This window comes from Hemiscyllium ocellatum, chromosome 16 (genome assembly GCF_020745735.1).
Source record: "Hemiscyllium ocellatum isolate sHemOce1 chromosome 16, sHemOce1.pat.X.cur, whole genome shotgun sequence".
NCBI lineage: Eukaryota > Metazoa > Chordata > Chondrichthyes > Orectolobiformes > Hemiscylliidae > Hemiscyllium > Hemiscyllium ocellatum.
Genome location: NC_083416.1, coordinates 5,989,105 through 6,008,781, shown reverse-complemented (window position 1 = coordinate 6,008,781; position 19,677 = coordinate 5,989,105). Strand labels below are relative to the sequence as shown.

At 44.0% G+C, this 19,677-nt stretch overlaps 1 protein-coding gene across 2 annotated transcripts in view; it reads right to left on the bottom strand.

Annotated features, from left to right (window-relative positions):
• The window catches only part of LOC132823328 (slit homolog 3 protein-like), a 699,246-nt gene that overhangs the window by 213,486 nt on the left and 466,083 nt on the right, over window positions 1-19,677 (bottom strand). For both annotated transcript variants that reach the window (XM_060837019.1, XM_060837020.1), the window contains exons 8-9: window positions 19,419-19,490; window positions 2,392-2,555 (exon numbers count right to left, since the gene is read on the bottom strand). In XM_060837019.1, coding sequence (XP_060693002.1) covers window positions 2,392-2,555; window positions 19,419-19,490 — 236 coding nt within the window. The remainder of the gene's footprint in view (window positions 1-2,391; window positions 2,556-19,418; window positions 19,491-19,677) is intronic.

The window sequence follows — 19,677 nt, the reverse complement described above, 5'->3', positions numbered from 1 at the left end:
AAAGACTAAAACAACAATCTAGGTTTGTTCAATACATCGCATCAGTTGTATCACACTTCGATCTTTTACTATAAATTCTGTGTCCTATGATCCCGCCCCACTGGCTCCCCAGGAGAAAGTGAGGACTGCAGATGCTGGAGATCTGAGCTGAAAAATGTGTTGCTGGAAAAGCGCAGCAGGTCAGGCGGCACCCTGCTCCCTTGATGCTGCCTGACCTGCTGCGCTTTTCCAGCAACACATTTTTCACCACTGGCTACCTGACAAAGGAGCAGTGCTCTGAAAGCTTTTACTTCCAAATAAACCTGTTGGACTATAACCTGATGCTGTGTGATTTTTAACAGTTGTAAGAATGTAATGGATTCACCAAACGCCTTTCGGGTCCTTCCTTGGTATAAATCACTTGTATGACTTCACCTGTATGATTCTTTTAAATTCCTCAGGACAAACAGAGATGGAAAGTCGACATGCAATTCTTTGCATTGCTTGCGATCAGTTAGCTGGAGAGCTGGTTTGCAATACTTAGTGGTGCCAACAGCCTGGGTTCAACTTCTGCACCAGCTGGGATTACCACGAACAGTTCTCCTTCACAGACTCTCCCCTCACCATCAGTTGTCCCTCGTGAATGAGAGAGTGGGGGACTATGGCAGCTTTGACCTTAGAGGAGAAAGTGAGGACTGTGGATGCTGGAGATCAGAGCTGAAAATGTGTTGCTGGAAAAGCGCAGCAGGTCAGGCAGCATCCAAAGAACAGGAGAAACGACGTTTCGGGCATGAGCCCTTCTTCAGGAATTTTAACCTTATCTTAACAGTCCAAAAGCAAAGGTAGTATTGGAACTGTGCTCATTTTGAAACATGTGTGTGGGTATGGCTTAACTGCGGTACTCTATGTCTCCCCACTCTACATCATTCCAACATGTCCTTTTAGCTCTTCATATGAAGCCTTCATGCAAAATGATCAATTTACGAGCTGAGTGTGGTGACTTGTTTAAAATGAATCATTTAACTATCCATCCCTCATTAACACTCAACATAGCGCTGATGCCTTTTTGAGGAAATGCAGTCAGTGGCTGGTAAACAGCATTTTCGACGTTGTTAGGTAGAGCTTACAATGCAAGAATTATGACCAGCAACAAAGACGACATTGTCCGAATGAGGTGTTCTGAGCCTTGGAGAGAAAAAGATGGCTGCCTTGGTGACCCAAACAGATTAAGATCCAGATCAAAATGGCTCAAAATCATTTCACAACAGGTTGTTACGGGCAGTACAGAACAGAACAGAGCATGGAGCTGAATCCAAATCCAGACAGTCCAGTCCTCTCAGAGAACATCTGCAACCACGTCAGAAATCAACTCTGGGTCCTTTCCTTTGGACTGGTGATGGTGAAATAGGCTGATGCACTGGATGTTAACCTGTGATCGGGGTTTGCACGCAGCCCGGCCTGACAAAATGTGACCCTCTGCTCACCGCAAACATCTCTCAGTCAAACTTACATTGTCTTGGCCAGAGGCATGGCTGACAGATCAGCAAACTACACCCTGCTTGGCATTAGAGAAACATTTTAAGAGAATTTAGGGACGGGCAATAATGCCGACATCCCAAGAAAGAATAAAAAGATAAGGGGCACTCTTCTGTGTTTAGGGACTGTGGTGCATCTGTATAGCACCGGTGTCCTCTACAACAAAAATGTTCCATTCTCTTGCATGGTGGCTCAGTGGTTAGCACTGCTGCCTCACAGCACCAGGGACCTGGGTTCGATCCTACCCTTGAGTGACTGTCTATGTGGAGTTTGCGCATTCTCCCCGTGTCTGTGTGGGTTTCCTCCGGGTGCTCCGGTTTCCTCCCTCAATCCAAAGATGTGCAGGTTAGATTGGGTTAGCCTTGCTAAATTGCCCTGAGGTGCCCAGGGACGTGTATGTTAGAAGAACTAACCATGGAAAACACAGGGTTACAGAGTAGGAGGGATGTAATGCTCTTCAAGTTAGTGTGGATTCGATGGGCCGAATGATCTGCTTACACACCGTAGGGATTCTAGAGATTGTAAATGTCTCTGACCACGAACTGTTGAATTGAAACTTCACAGTATTTAGATAGAAATTAAATCAATTTTACAGTTAATGCTGTTTTTGGATAGAATATATTTGATTAAAATGAAATGTTTAGATGATGTCGTTCTGAGTTATCCACCACGGGAATGAATGGTGTTCATTGGGAAACATCTTAGAGTCCAAGTATAGAGAAAGGTCCTCCAGCCCATTAAGTCTGCGAAGGTCAGAAACATTCATACCCATTTTCCAACAATTGGCCCCTAATTTTGTATACCTTGGATTCGCAAATGCATATCTGAAATCAGAAAAAGAGGCTTCCTGCTGGGAATGAGGTTGGGATTACTTACCGCTGCAAGTAAACTCTTTCTTTGGAACATCAGCAACGTAGAGGCCTCTTAGGTGAATAGGGCCAGCGCACTGGGCGTATTGACCAATAGGACGGCGTTGCCGCAGCCAATCTGAAAGCCAGGCCAAGTGGCAGTTACAGATCAAGTTATTGGAGTGAAACCGCCTGTGGGGGAGAGACGAAGAGAGCAGGTAAGGGAAAGTTAACAAATGCTACACGCACACACACGCAGACACACATATAGACAGAGACACACAGACACACAGACACACACACACACACACACACACACATACAGACACAGACCCCCCCCACACACACACATACACACAGACCCAGAAACACACAGACACACACACACACACGCACACAGACTCACACACACACATAAAAACACACATACACATAGAAACACACAGACACACACATACACAGACACACACATAGAAACACACAAACACACACACAGACACACACACATACACATGCACACACTCATACGGACACATGCATAGACACACAGACACACAGATACATTCACATAGAAACAGACAGACAGACAGACATATACACACAAAGAGACAGACAGACATACACACACACACACACACAAACACACTAATAGCCACTTCAATAGTTTGAAGAATATTTTGTAGTACTCAGTCATGTCATTGTTTTTAATGCATCTTCCCACAATTAAGATCAACTAAGTAGGCATTACCCCAAACTGTAGAGCAGAATATTAAAGAACATGCAGAGCAACAGAGCAAATCGTTCTTCTTCATGGAGCACCCTGTGGAATAGATAAATCCCCTCACTCATTACTCAAAGGAGCAACTGAATTTCACCACTTTTTCGTCCGACAGAAAAAATATCCGATGGAAACGTCCTCTGGCAACCAGAAAATCCTTTTCCTTTTCACTTTCACTCAGCTTGCGAGTGTGAAACACTCCACTCAGAATGTTCAACCTTTCAGTTCTCCAGTCAGACGTCTCTCACTGGACGGTGGTTGGATGGCGGGAGGGGGAGAGGTTGATGATAATGACTGAAGTCAAGTGGCTGTTGCCATGCCAACCCATAAACAGACGCATTTCCTTTGTAAAAACTGTCATTTGTCATTTACCTCTGCAGTCGCTCTCATTCACGTAAATGCTACTCTCCGCAACCACCTCCCCCCCCACTACCCTTACTTCTTTGTTTTACAGGCAATTTCGATATGCAATCAGATATAAAATGTAATTCTCATCTTCACAGCTTCCTTACGACACAAGCCAAATTCATAATGAATTGATTACCTGGGGACTGAGACTCAAAGAAAATAATATTGGATTGAAATAACCTATTCGGAAAACCAGTTGGTTCAGCCAGGGATAAGATAATCCAACTTTGGAGCGTCCCCCTGCAACTGCGCTTAATTTTATTTCTCGTACATCGTTTTTAATGTTAGTTTATCACTGCTTACCCATCAGTCTGCCTGCCACAATGCCTCCCACTTGCGAGGATTTTTCACAACTCTTCCTCACATCAGCAAAGAAAATCGAAAGAATTTCACTTTCCAGTCACATCTTCATTTAGAAGATTGCAACGAGAACTTTTCCTTCTTTCCAAATTGTCCCCAGCATTTTGCGTGCTCTTGAATGCCTTTCCTCTCTGCTGGACACACCTCACCCAAGTGGGCAATATTCAGCCAAGGGGTTGGCAGCAAAAAAGGTGAGGCACATTCTCCCCACCCTCTATCCATAGACAAGCAAGTTCCACAGAAAGCTGCAGACTTTGTGTCATTAGATATCTTCTAGGCTGCGATAGACAAGAGTTTCAAACAGGGTGGGGATGCTGTGGGGGGTGGGGGGGTAAAGTTAGGAAAGTGGAGTTAAGGATGGCAGAACAGTCTCGATGAGCTGAACGGTCTAAATTCTGCTCCTTTGTCTTACATGTTGCATTCACTTCAACAGTTGAGAGCAACAGCCTTGGGCTTCCTTCCTTCTTCCACTTAATTCAGGGGACTGAGGCTGATTTGTATGAATTCACTTCAATTCAGTGCAACACTGACCCCCTTTTCAACTGCAAGCTCACGTCAACAAGACTTTGGTCAACCATCCATATTTTGTATGGACACCTGCCAATCAAATGTTTGAACATAGAACATTACAGCGCAGTACAGGCCCTTCGGCCCTCGATGTTGCGCCGACCTGTCATACCAATCTGAAGCCCATCTAACCTACACTATTCCATGTACGTCCATATGATTGTCCAATGACGACTTAAATGTACTTAAAGTTGGCAAATCTACTACCATTGCAGGCAAAGCATTCCATATCTTTACTACTCTCTGAGTTTGGTCTCCAATGCCAATGCATCTCAATGTGGCCTGATCCCACGTTTTGCCTGGCGAATGACCCCCAGAGAGGTTCTTGAGACACTTCCTGTAGCACTATTAAAATGTTTGTTGCTGTTGTTGTGTGTGCTTGAAGTTGGAAGGCATCTGTGACAAACCTCCTGCTTTCTACCAGTGCCCGGCTCTAGCTGTCCTGCAATGTCTCAGTGAGCCAGCAGAGCATCATGGGAGAGATGGAGGCATGAAGGGCCTTTTTTGGTCATGACAGACACATCTTGTTGTTGGCATGAATTGCATCTGTTGATCGGTCTTCAACTCCAAGTTAAAAACACAGCAGGCAATTTGGCAAAACTCAGTTGTGGGATTTGCAGCAAGTGGTTGTAAATTCACCACGGGATCAGGTTAGAAGCTGTGTAGATATGAAGTCCAGAGGGCCCATATAGCACCGGATCGATTGGCAAAATTTAAGGCAGGAGCATCTCCAATGAGTCCCAAATGTAAAATAGAGGTGGGCACTCTTGTACATTGCCTATGGACCTGTCATAAGATCCGTAGATACTGGACTAAAGTAGCAAGTACCCTGACAGAAATTTTAGGAACGGAAATTAAAGTGGACCCTGTATCTCTCCTTTTGGGCTTGTCGAACTTTCTCTCCCTGGATATGCACGGGAAGAGATTATTTTCTATTCTCTCTTTCTGTGCAAGGAAAAATATTTTGGTGGACTGGGTGGCTGAGGGCCCCCCTGAACTTTCAAATTGGCCCAGATTAATGATTGAGTAAAAAATGAGGTCTGCAGATGCTGGAGATCACAGCTGCAAATGTGTTGCTGGTCAAAGCACAGCAGGTTAGGCAGCATCTCAGGAATAGAGAATTCGACGTTTCGAGCATAAGCCCTTCATCAGGAATAAGAGAGAGAGAGCCAAGCCGGCTGAGATAAAAGGTAGGGAGGAGGGACTAGGGGGAGGGGCGATGGAGGTGGGATAGGTGGAAGGAGGTCAAGGTGAGGGTGATAGGCCGGAGTGGGGTGGGGGCGGAGAGGTCAGGAAGAGGATTGCAGGTTAGGAGGGCGGTGCTGAGTTGAGGGAACCGACTGAGACAAGGTGGGGGGAGGGGAAATGAGGAAGCTGGAGAAATCTGAATTCATACCTTGTGGTTGGAGGGTTCCCAGGCGGAAGATGAGGCGCTCCTCCTCCAGCCGTCGTGTAGTTGTGTTCTGCCGGTGGAGGAGTCCAAGGACCTGCATGTCCTCGGTGGAGTGGGAGGGGGAGTTAAAGTGTTGAGCCACGGGGTGATTGGGTTGGTTGGTTCGGGCGGCCCAGAGGTGTTTTCAGAGAACACCTCTGGGCCGCCCGAACCAACCAACCCAATCACCCCGTGGCTCAACACTTTAACTCCCCCTCCCACTCCACCGAGGACATGCAGGTCCTTGGACTCCTCCACCGGCAGAACACAACTACACGACGGCTGGAGGAGGAGCGCCTCATCTTCCGCCTGGGAACCCTCCAACCACAAGGTATGAATTCAGATTTCTCCAGCTTCCTCATTTCCCCTCCCCCCACCTTGTCTCAGTCGGTTCCCTCAACTCAGCACCGCCCTCCTAACCTGCAATCCTCTTCCTGACCTCTCCGCCCCCACCCCACTCCGGCCTATCACCCTCACCTTGACCTCCTTCCACCTATCCCACCTCCATCGCCCCTCCCCCTAGTCCCTCCTCCCTACCAGATTAATGATGGAATGTATTCCCCTTGACTTCCTTACAAATACAGTGCACCGAAAAACCGAATTATTTCAAAAAATATGGCAGCCCTTCTTGAATTATATAAATACAGATATTTCGGCTATCCTAACAAGGGCTTTTATTTAATTAAGATTGCGAACCTGGCTGGTCTGGGGCCCCTTGGGAGAGGAATCCCGCACGAATACGGGTTTTGTTACATTTGATGTTAACACATTCCGAGCATGTATCTCACTATCCAGTTTCTGTGTTATCTGTTGTTTTTTTTCCCTTTCTCTTATTTGAATAATGTAAGGGACTTAATTATACACTCTGCTTAGTTGTAGGTTAGATTAGTAGTTAGTTGAGTTTTGTGTTTTTTTTCTCTCGGCATTTTTCTTTTGTTAAATTTTGTTATTATTTATTTAAGATTTAATTGTATATCAATGTTTGTACTTGAGAGTTTTTTTTATTTTTGTAAACTTGTAAAAATGTTAAATTTCCAATAAAAATATCTATTAAAAAAAAGATATGAAGTCCAGAATTGCTCGATACTTCTAAACTTAAGATAGTCAGGAATCATTGCTCCTTTTTGCAAATGATGCATTACAAGCCATCCAGCATGGTAACAGACCCCTCAGTCCAATCATGCCGAACATAATCCCAACCTAAACTAGTCCCACCTGGCTACTCCTGGCCCATATCCCTCCAACCCTTTCCTATTCATATACCTATCCAAATGTCTTTTAAATGTTGTAACTGTACCTACATCCACCACTTTCCCAGGATGTTCATTCCACACACGAATCACTCTCTGTGTAAAAAAAATGGCCCTCACATCTCTTTCAAATCTTTCTCTTCTCACCTTAAAAACATGTCCCCTAGTTTTGAAATCCTCCACCCTAGGGAAAAGACATCTGCCATTCACTTTATCTATACCCCTCATGATTTTATAAACCTCTTGACCTCCCACACACCAGTGAAATAAGTCCTAGACTCTCCTTATAACTGAAACCCTCCATTCCCCCAACACCCTGGTAAATCTCTTTTGAACCCTCTTGATACTAATAATATCCTTCCTATAACTGGGTGCACACAGTACTCCATAACAAGTCTCACCAACGTCTTATACAACCTCAACGTAATGTCACAATTCTTGCATGCAAAGGTCTGAGCAGTTGAAGGCAAGCACACTAAATGCCGTCTTAACCAACCTATCTATATGCGATGCAAACTTCAGAGAATTATGTACCTGAACCCTTAGGTCTCTCTGTTCTACAACACTACCCAAGGCTCTAATTTTAGTTGTATACAGGTAATGGGAGATCACATTGGATGGGATATTAGCAGAGTGAAGGGCGATCTCTATCCCATCATCTCAAGTGTTAAATACATTGAATTGATGAAGCCACAACATAATTTTTTTTGTGGGACATAATTGGTCACATCACGCTAACCTGGCGAATCTATTATTCTTTTTCTGTCAGCTGTTACTCAGTTAAACTCATAGTTATTTTCAACCATTCTGATCAAACACATTAAGATAGTCAGGAATCATTGCTCCTTTTTGCAAATGATGCATTACAAACCATCCAGCATGGTAACAGACCCCTCAGTCCAATCATGCCGAACATAATCCCAACCTAAACTAGTCCCACCTGGCTACTCCTGGCCCATATCCCTCCAACCCTTTCCTATTCATATACCTATCCAAATGTCTCAATGGCAGTTAGGTTTTGAAGTCAATAAGTTGCTTGTAATTCCATAAGCTTCAAGTTTAACTACTTGCAAACTTTGAGAGACTTTGCAAACTCCATAGACATAACTCTCCAATTCAACTCTTTGCAAAATTCAAGCAGGCTCATCAACCTTTTGCAAATCAATTCTAGCTTTTTCTATTCAGCTAAAGAATTTCAAGAATTAAAAGAATCACTCCTTTAATTATGGATTCTAGCAATTTCCCAAACAACAGACATGAGTCGAACTCATTTATAATTTCCTGGGTTTCTCTCTCTCACTCACTTTTCTTAAGTAGCAAAAGAAAGGAATAATTCCTGAATGATGATAAATTAGGAATGACGTGGGGGTGCCGATCCTGGACTGGTGTGGATAAAGTTAAAAATCACACAACACCAGGTTATAGTCCAACAGGTTTATTTGGAAGTACTAGCTTTCGGAGCGCTGCTCCTTCATCAGGTAACTGATAAGTTTGGAACATTATCTTTGGGATATCTGTAATGCCTTTAGCTCCTCTCTTTATCATCAGAGAATAGAAGCCATTTCACTCGAGGCGCGTGCCACTCTTTGGTGACATTAGCTTTCAATTTTGATGAGATCCTGTCTCTGATTCAATGTTACTTTAATTGGGAGGTCATCCAACTCCGTTTACAATAATTTATCTATCTTACAACAGCATGCAGGTCCATTATTGGCAAGAGTGGGGCTCTGAATAATTGGGTTCTGAGCTTTATTGGACTTCTTATCAAGTGGGACTCATTGCAGCACACATTTGTCCAAAGATTTCAGTTCAGAAATCAACATTCTTTAATCAGTTTGCATGGTTAAAAACTTGAATTTTTCAGTTTCATTCTAGGATTGTGGATGCCCCAGTCAAGGACAACAGTTATTATCCATTCCAAGTTTCCCTCAACATGATGGGAGTAAATCGTGTACAGGATCTGATCCAGTCATGTTGTAGATAGTACTCCCACAGTTATGCATAGTTCATGTTTCATGTGTTGTACTGTGAATTTTTGTTTTAGAAACCAAAATTTAACAACAGAAAATGGGATACAGCACCTTGAAGTATAGTTCACTTGAATGGTTGAATTCATAAATCTATAAGAGGTTAACAGCTAGTAAGATAAAGTAATTAAAATGCTGCTTTTTAGTCACTGTCAGAGGCTACCTATGTTTGTTCAATAGAATCGGAATAGATGAAGATTTAAAAAATAGCGGGTGGGTTTATTTAGTTCGACACTTGGTGTCTGCAAAGTTTGTAGTATTGGAAGTCCAGAGGAATTCAGGGCTAAGTCAACTTAAAGGCATTCCGTAAACCTTCAAGTGGGTGGCATGGTGGCTCAGTGGTTAGCACTGTTGCCTCACAGCACCAGGGACCTGGGTTCAATTCCCGTCTGGGGCGACTGTCTGTGTGGAGTTTGCACATTCTTTCTGAGTTTCTTCCGGGGGCTCTGGTTTCCTCGGTCATACTAAATTGCCCAAAATGTTGGACGCATTAGTCAGGGGTAAATATAGGGTAAGGGGAATAGGTCAGGGTGGGTTACTCTTCAGAAGGTCAGTGTGAACTTATTGGTCCAAAGGGCCTGTTTCCATACTGTAGGGAATCTAATCAAAAATTCAGAGCAGTGTGTTTGCTAGGGGAGGGACGTGGCTGTTGAAGGGTGAGGGAGTGTTGATGTAGTTGAAGTGGAACTGTTATTGCCGGAAGATTTGCTGACCCACAGTGGAAGACTTAGCAGGAGTTACAGTGACTAGGGGTTCTGCTGTTGGAAAAAGGAAAAAAAGCATCCCTCAAGGCAACTGGCAGTTCATCACAGCTGAGGATGAGTTGAAGAAAGCACATAAGCAGCATTTACTTGGTACAGCTGAGGAGCATCAGGACTTAGAGCAATTCAGCAGAATCGAGCAAGTTTGCTGAAAGCAGCAATTGCGACAACAGTTGGATGTTGGGAGCAGCATCAGGAACCTTGGGGAAATATATGTACGGGAGAGGATTGAACTCCCAAGATGAACGCACACATTTGAGGCTTTGATGACATTCCAAGGCCAAATCTTCAAAAGTGAAGAAATGGAACTCATGATAAAACAGACAGAGTTTCAATGAGAACCAAAAATACTGCGGATGCTGTCAATCAGAAACAAAAACAGAAATTGCTGGAAAAGCTCAGCAGATCTGGCAGCATCTATGGAAAGAAATCAGAGTTAACATTTTTGGTTGAGTGACCCTTCCTCAAAATAGAGTTTGAATAAGATTTGCTGACCCACAGAATCAGTCAAATCTGTGTAGGATCTGCTTTGGTAATTTCAACTTTCAAGTGTAGTCCGTGAGGTGTCCAATCACAAGTTTTCTGCTGACTCAAATTTACCTGATACTCACCCTGAACGTCACATATATGGTTTAGAATCATTACCTTTCCTGTTCAGAACATCTCATGTTCAAACTTGTCTAATGAAGTTTTTTTCAGGATTTCCATTCAACCCTGGAAATCTGCCAATAACTGCTGTATCCTTGAGTCTTCCATGTATTCTAACCTTTGAAAGCTTATAGTCCATCAAGACTGATTATAACAAAAAGCCATTTTATCTCGTATTCTCTTAATTGGATCATAACACATTGCTGTAAGGCAGCAATTTCCAGATTTCATTCCCGTGATTATGAAGGAGCAGTAATACTTGCCTAAGTCATCAATAGGTGGTGGTACATCAATACAGATGACAGTCTTCAAATGCATTCTCTCACTGTGGCTTTCTGCATGTGAAGACTTTCCAAAGTTCCGTCATGGAAAGTTTCTATTTTTTTTAATTCATTTACAGGATGAGGCCCTCACTGGTTAGATAGCATTTGATGTCCAAGAGTCAACCTCATCTCTATGGGTATGGAATCCCATGTAGGACAGACCAGGGAAGGATGGTACTTTACTTCTCTCAAGGACACCAGTGAACCAGATGGGTTTTCCCAACAATCGACAATGGATCCATGGCCATCATTAGACTCTGAGTTCCAGATTCTCTTCTAACTGAATTCGTATTCGAACCTGGGTCCCCAGAACATTATCTGGATCTCTGGACTAACAATCCAGCGATAAAACCATTAAGGCATGACCCTAGCCACCCACCCCACCCCCCTCCCGACTTCTGCAGTGCTTTCTGTAGACATTACACATCCATGATACACTGGTGATGGCAAGTAGGATATTTATATTGGTAAATAAATTAATAAAAATAGAAAGTGCTGGAGAAACGCAGCATGTCTGTCAGCATTGTGGAGAGAAAGAGACAGAGTTAATGTCTCGAGTCTGAAGCAACTTTTTCAGAACAGTCTGCTTTGTGCTCGATGTATTCAGAAGAAATTGATTCTCGTATTTAAAACATCTACACCGTCGAAAGTAATTTTACATTTTTTTATGGGCAGAACAACATCAAAACTAAAAATACGAGGATATATTTCAAATAAGGTACAATATATATCCATATTGTTCCAATGCAAGATATCTGGATTATTTTGGAAAAAGTCCTTCTTATTCTATCAGGCCAACCTGCTTCAGAAACGTTTTGTTTTCAAGGTGCCAGAGTTGTAAACCATGCTTTCATGTCCACTGCCTGAAATACAGCTGATGGAAAGTTAGTTGTACCTGCAAATCAAGAGAAGCCTTTTGTAACACTTCACTTTCAGTACAGCAGTTTATTTGTACGTGCTATGGGCTCATTTAGAAGGCTGGACAAAGAGGAAATATTGCGCTGAAATGAATGTTGTCAGCATTTTGGAATTATGGAAGTGTTAAGCTTTGATTTTTGCTACAGGTCGTTCTACTATAACATGCATTTTGTCAGCGCGAATTGGCTATAATGTGATTGACGAATTGTAGACGTTGTTTGGATAATGTGAGCTTTCTATAGCATGAGGTGGCACAGGAACACAACTGTTGCGCTATAGCAGAACGACCTGCGTTTTAGTGAAGTTTGAAAGGGGAAGATGCAATAAGACCTGGGTGTCCTCGTATACCAGTAACTAAAGGTAATTCAGGCGTAGCACACAAATGGTACATTGGTCATTTCGCGAGCGGATTCGCGTACAGAAGCAGGGATGTCTTGCTGCAATAGTACAGGACAGCAGTGAGACTAACACCTGGAGTACCGTGTATAGTTTGATCTCCTTAACTGAAGGAGATCTTTCTGGTTATGGGAGCGCATTGAACATTTACCAGACTGACTCCTAGATGGCCGGACTGATATACAAAGACGGACTGGTTGGTTCGAATCACAGAATCCCTACAGAGCAGAAGCAGGCCATTCAGCCCATTGAGTTGATACCAACCCACTGAATCTTGCTTGCCTCACGACTTCAGTACGGATAAATCCCAAGCTGACAGTGAAGACAAAAATGTCAGTCTACAACGCCTCGTCATAAGCACACGGATGTACGGCAGTGAAACATAGACTACTTGTGCCAGACAGGAGAGAAGACTGAACACCTTCTACTTCAGGAGTACCCACCATATCCTGGACATCTCCTGCCAAGACAGAGAGTCCAACGCAGCGGGCCTACCTTGCGCTGACCTTCCTGGCATGTACACACTGCTCAGGCAGCGGAGACTGCACTGAATGGGTCATGTCCACCGCATGGAGGATGGCCATATCCCAAAGGATATCCTCTGTGAGATCTCGCATCTGGGAAGAGATGCCCCCAGCTGCGCTTCAAGGACGTCTGATTGAGGGACTTGAAGACGCTTGATATCACTACGGAATCCTGGGAACGGCTTGCAGCTGACTGCACGAGATGGAGCAGCACTCTGAACCAACACCTCCAAACAGGGGAAAAGAAGCTGATGAGCACCGCAGCAGACAAGCGGGCACCAAGGAAGGAATGCAGCAGCTCGAGCAGATCAACAACCACATACAGATGTGACCTCTGTGACAGGGACTGTCACTCCAGCATTAGTCTCTTCAGTCACAAGTGACATTGCTTCAGAAAAGCAGCAAGTGAGAAAAATGAGGATGCAACCCATGGTCATCCATGACTAAAAGGGTCTCATTTCACAACCCACCGAAGAACACCCCACCTGGATCCTCCCCACTCCCCCCATCCCTGCATTTCCCATGGATAATCCACCCTAACTTGCATATCTTTGGGCTTTGGCAGGAAACCGGAGCATTCGGAGGAAACCCACACGGAGAATGAACAAACTCCACACAGCCTGAGGGTGGAATTGAACCCGGGTCCCTAGCCCTGTGAGGCAGTGGTGCTAACCACTGAGCCACCGTGCGGTGGTCAGGGACCATATTCACTGGGAGTTTAGGAGAATGAAGGGGGATTTCACAGAAATCTATAAAATTCTAACAGGGCTGGACAGGGTGAATGGAGGAAGGATGCTCTCAATGACCAGGGAGTCCAGAATCAGGGGGTCATTTTCAAAGGATATGGGTACAGCCACTCAAGACTGAGAGAAGGAGAAATATCTTCACCCATTGAATGGGTAACCTGTAGATTTCTCTGTCCCAGAAAGCAATTGAGGCCAAAACATTGACTGTTTTCAAGAAGGAGTTAAATATAGTTCCTTGGGCTGAAGGAATCTAAGGGTATGGGGTGTAATTGGGAAGACAGTACGGAGTTGGTTGATCAGCTAAGATCATATTGAATGGAGAAACAGGCTTGAAGGGCCGGATGTACCACTCCTTCTCCTATTTTCTGTTTAATGGGGGGGAGGGGGAGAGAGTGTAGTGGAAACAAGGCAGAGGGAGATTGTCGGATTTGCATGAGGAGATTTCAGGTTGGCATTGTATCACAATGATTAAGTTCAGATTGCAACAGTCAGAATAAAGAGACCTTGGAGTGCAGGTTCCTTGTTCCTTGGAGGTAGGGGGTGAAGAAGGCATTTGGTATACTTGCCCTTATTGGTCAGAGTATTGAGTACAGGAGTTGGAATATTGCATTCCATTCTGATCCCTCTGCAATAGGAAGAATGTTGTGAAACTTGAAAGGGTTCAGAAAAAATTTACAAAAATGTTTCCAGGGTTGGAGTGTTTGAGCTACAGGGAGAGGCTGAACAGGCTGGGGCTGTTTTCCCTGGAGTGTCAGAGGCTGAAGGGTGACCTTATAGAGGTTTATAAAATCATGAAGGGTATGGATAGGGTAACTAGACAAGGACTTTGTCCTGGAGTGGGGGAGTCCAAAGGTAGAGGGCATAGGTTTAAGGTGAGAGGGGAAAGATTTAAAAGAGACCTAAGGGACAACTTTAGTGTGTGTGTGTGTGTGTGTGTGTGTGTGTGTGTGTGTGTGGGGTGAAGGGTGGCGTATATGGAATGAGCTGCCAAGAGCAGGTGATGTGATGGAGGTTGGTACAATTACAACATTTAAAAGGCATCTGGATGGGTATATGAATAGGAAGGGTTTAGAGGGATATGGGCCAAGTGCTGGCAAATGGATCAATTTAGATTAATTTAGGATATCTGGTCGCCATGAACAAGTTGGACCGAAGGGTCTGTTTCCATGCTGTACATCTCTAAGACTGTAAGGAACTGAAGTTCAATTTGGATGGTGAGGGGTTACTGAGTGGACACAACCTGACCCTCACAGCCCATAAGCAATGCTGAAAAGACACCTTTCAGCTGATTTCAACAGCTCTAGTTATCCCAGCAGGCTATGTGCAGTGCCACCAAAGGGTCGCTACAAGTGGTTGGAAGTGTACTAGGGAAAATATAATCAACGATACAGACTGCTGACTGGACCAACTAAACCCTATTGCTGGGTTAACATTAGTAGATAGAGCTGTTCAAATACAATGTTAGTTGAGAGTAATTAATAAACCTGAGCTCTGCTGATGTTAACCCAGTCATTTTCCACATGAATGGAATTAGAAATCTCTATTAGCTCCTCTGGCTAATTTATCAATTAAACATTAGCATTCACAATGCAAAACAATAACAAGGACAAAGTTACAGGGATGTTAAAATAACTGGTTTTGCGTGCCAGTAATGGTTCCTGTAACCCTGTACATCTAACTGTACACAGGTCCACTAGATTTATGGGATTTTAAGTTAGGAGTCACTCGTTTATTAAGTTAAAGAGAGGAATAGGGAGGCACGGTGGCTCAGTGGTTAGCATTGTTGCCACACGGCACCAGAGACTTGGATTCACTTCCACTCTCTGGGTGACTGTCTGTGTGGAGTTGCACATTCTCCACATGCACACTCTCCATGTGTCTACACGGGTTTCTGATGAGTGTTCTGGTCTCCTCCCCAAATCCAAATAAGTGCCGGTTAGGTGGATTGGCCATGGGAAATGCAGGGTAAAGGGGGGTGTGACTCTGGATGGGATGCTCTTCGGAGGGTCAGTGTGAAATTCTTGGGCTGAATGGCCTGTTTCCACGCTGCAGAGATTCTTAAGGATAATGACTATCATTGGCAACCACACCTAAAAAGCAACACAGCTCAGTAATGTCACCGGTAAATAGAATCAAAGGAGGGATGGTACTGATGAATACCGGCGCTCTTCCAGGACAGGGATTGATGGTTTTGTTTCTATCACAAACTCTGGTCTGCCCAACACTGTGTTCAGTCACACTGAATCACTGAGAGCAGTGAAGGAGGGAGTGCAGAAGCACGAAAGATCATACAAAGTCAAGTCATTCAGCGGAGGGCAGAGGGTGGTGACTTCACTGATAGCCATTACCAGTTGGCATTGAATTAAATCTCCAGCAAGCTCCTTTCTTAGGCAGAGGTCACCACTTTGTACTGAACACGTTCGGGGAGAATTCAATTCTGAAATGGCCCACTCTAATCCCCTTATACGATTTCCTTCCTTTCCACATTTAATTACAGAAAGGAGATTAGTCAGCTCCATTCCCTCGAGAGCCCAGACGTTAAACAACCTCTGAAATTTAAAAAAAAACACACAGGGAAGAAAGGGTTTTTGCTGACCTGCCCAGAGGCGATCGATAGCAACTAGAAGCAGATCGATAGCAAACAGCCAGCAGATTGTAGAGTGGCAATAAAACTTCTACCTAATCAGGTAAATTAGGCTGCACTAACATTAATGTTTTTAAAGCCAAGGACAAAGCTGAGCAGCCTGTGAATCGTCACTGTTCTTTCATCTCACTTGACATTTCTAACTTATTTATTGCCAATGCACATTTTTCGTTTTGCCAAGTGTAATACGTTCAAATCCCACTCCCCCTCAACCCAGAGGGTCTTATCCAGTAACTCTCTGTCAATCGGCCATTTAATGGAGAAACAGGTCATTCAGCCCCTTCTTTCTGCTCACAGAATCCACAGGGTGGAAGCAGGCCCATTGAGGCCATCCAAAAAGCATCCCACACAGAACCCACCCCCGCCTTCCTATCCCTGTAACCCTGCATTTCCCGTGGCTAATCTACCTATCTTGCACATCCCTGGACACAGGTCAGCAATTTAGCATGGCCAACCTACCCAACCTGCACATGTTTGGACTGTGGGAGGATTAGATTAGATTTGATTATCTACAGTTTGGAAACAGGCCATTTGGCCCAACAAGTCAACACCGATCCTCTGAAGAGTAACCTACCCAGACCCCTTCCCCTACCCTATATTTACCCCTGACTAACGCACCTAACACTATGGACAATTTAGTATGGCCAACTCATCTGACCTGCACATCTTTGGACTGTGGGAGGAAAGAAGTGCACCTGAATACAGACACAGGGAGAATGTGCAAACTCCACACCAATGTTCTGCTTTTGTTTTGGCAACTGGTCTGACACCATTTACTAAATGATTCTTCAAAAACTGGCATGTTTTTTGGCAGCTTGATTACATGTTGAGCCATCCCATCCCTGTAACCCTGCATCTCCCGTGGTTAATTCACCTAGCCTGCACATCCCCGGACACTATAGCATGGCCAATCCACGCTAACCTGCACATAGTTGGACTGTGAGAGGAAACCCACATAGACACAGGGATAATGTGCAAACTCCACACAGACAGTCACCTGAGGGTGGAATCAAACCTAGGTCTCTGGTGCTGCCAGGGAGTAGTGCTAACCACTGAGTCACTCCATTAAATCTCCCCGTAAATTCTACCATGGCTAATTTGTAGCTGTATTTGCCTGTCTTTGCTTCATGTCCTTTGGCACCTTTACAAAACAATATATTGTTGTGTTACATGCAAGATTCACATTTAGAGGCCAGCTGGGAATAGGCCTTATCCAGTTTTGCACCCACTTTTTAGTTTGAATAATTCAAAATTGAACTCTATCAGCTCATAATTTTACAATTTGGGTCCAATTCGTTTTTTTTCAGTATCATCTCCATTTTACAAGTGGAAATATTCAGATTCAGCCTTAATGAAGAACAAAGTAAATGTCCAAACCTGAGATACTGACACCACCTCACTCCATCTACTTCAGGATTTGGAAGGAAATGGTAAAATCTTATGTCTGCCTATAACTGACAGTAAAGACTGACTGAAAGTAGCAATTTAGATGTGCAGAAGGAACAATTAAAATGAAGAACCCCTCTCCAACCTTTAATTATAATATTAATGAATTTTATTCTTTCCCAAGATCTCAAGATAGTGTAATTCTGAAATTGACTTCTTTCTACAATACACAGGGCTTTTAAATATCACGATTCCTTGCTCTAATCACAGCTTCTTGTTTTAGCTCATACTCACTACCTGCTGGTGCGCGAGATTCCTTGTCTCAGTCTTATTCATTTAGAAACAGCAATACAACCAGCCCAAACCATACCAGTAAACATCGGGCACTCAACACACAGTGACACTCCTGCACTTACACGTTATTGACTACAACTAGAAGAAAGAATATTACAGCACAGAGAAGGTCATTGTGCTTCTGCTCGCCGAGCTGGAAGTTTTTGCTGCAAACGTTTCGTTCCCTGGCTAGGGAACATCATCAGTGCTGTTGGAGCCTCGTGTGAAGCACTGCTTTGATGTTTCTTCCGGTATTTATAGTGGTTTGTTCTTGCCGCTTCCGGGTGTCAGTTTCAGCTGCAGTGATTTGTATGTGGGGTCCAGGTCGATGTGTCTGTTGATGGATGTTCTTGCCGTTTCCGGGTGTCAGTTTCAGCTGTAGTGGCTTGTATATGGTGTCCAGGTCAATGTGTCTGTTGATGGAGTTTGGGGATGAATGCCATGCTTCTAGGAATTCTCTGGCTGTTCTCTGTCTGGCTTGTCCCAGTTGACTGGGAAAACACCACTATCATAGGACAAGCCAGACAGAGAACAGCCAGAGAATTCCTAAAAGCATGGCATTCATCCCCAAACTCCATCAACAGACACATTGACCTGGACCCCACATACAAATCACTGCAGCTGAAACTGACACCCGGAAGCGGCAAGAACAAACCAATATAAATACCGGAAGAAACATCAAAGCAGCGCTTCACACGAGGCTCCAACAGCACTGATGATGTTCCCTAGCCAGGGAACGAAACGTTTGCAGCAAAAACTTCCAGCTTGGCGAGCAGAACCACAACAACGGATACCCGAGCTACAAATCTTCAATCAGATTTTAAACAGAGAAGGTCATTCAACCCTTATCATGTCTGTTATCAGGTAAAAAATGAGGTCTGCAGATGCTGGAGATCACAGCTGAAAATGTGTTGCTGGTTAAAGCACAGCAGGTTAGGCAGCATCCAAGGAACAGGAAATTTGACGTTTCGGGCATAAGCCTGATGAAGGGCTTATGCCCGAAACGTCGAATTTCCTGTTTCTTGGATGCTGCCTAACCTGCGGTGCTTTAACCAGCAACACATTTTCAGCCATGTCTGTTATCACCTTGAGATGAGTATTTGTTCCCTGCAATTCTTTTGCTTCTTTCCTGCACTTGAACAGGACATATAGTTAGTTTTGAAAAATTCTTAACGATTCTGCCGTTGCTAACATTTCTGCTTGAGCAACAAAATAAAAATTCTTTGACAAACTAGTTTCATGCAAAATACGTTATAAGAACCAACGAGTGTTGGAGGCCACTGACCCAGAATATAGCACACAAAAACACACACCATCCTGGCGTGGAACTCTGTGGTTGTTCTGCCAGTGTCACTGGATTGAAATCTCTCTCCCTGTAACAGCACTACGGGTGCACCTGCACTACACGGACAGCAATATTCCAATGAGGTATCTCAGCGTTACTTTTCCAAGTGACAATAGGAATGGGTAATTAGCGTGCACCAACCTGTGAAAGAATGGAAACAGTATAGGGGCAATTTTGTTATTGAAAAGCTGCAAAATGCAAATACTCACAAAGTCCTTAGTTTTGGCATGTGGTTGAAACTGGTCAATGGGATAAGGCTGATGTTGTTATTGTTGAGAGTCCTGAAAGACAAAGGAACACTTTCAGACTGAAGTTCAGTTAATATTCCTCAACAGGAGGAGAAATCATAGAATCATAGAATCTCTGCAGTGTGGAAACAGGTCATTTGGCGCAACAAGTCCACACCAACCCTCCAGAGAGTAACCCCTTTCCCTACCTATTACTCTACATTTACCCCTGACTAATGCA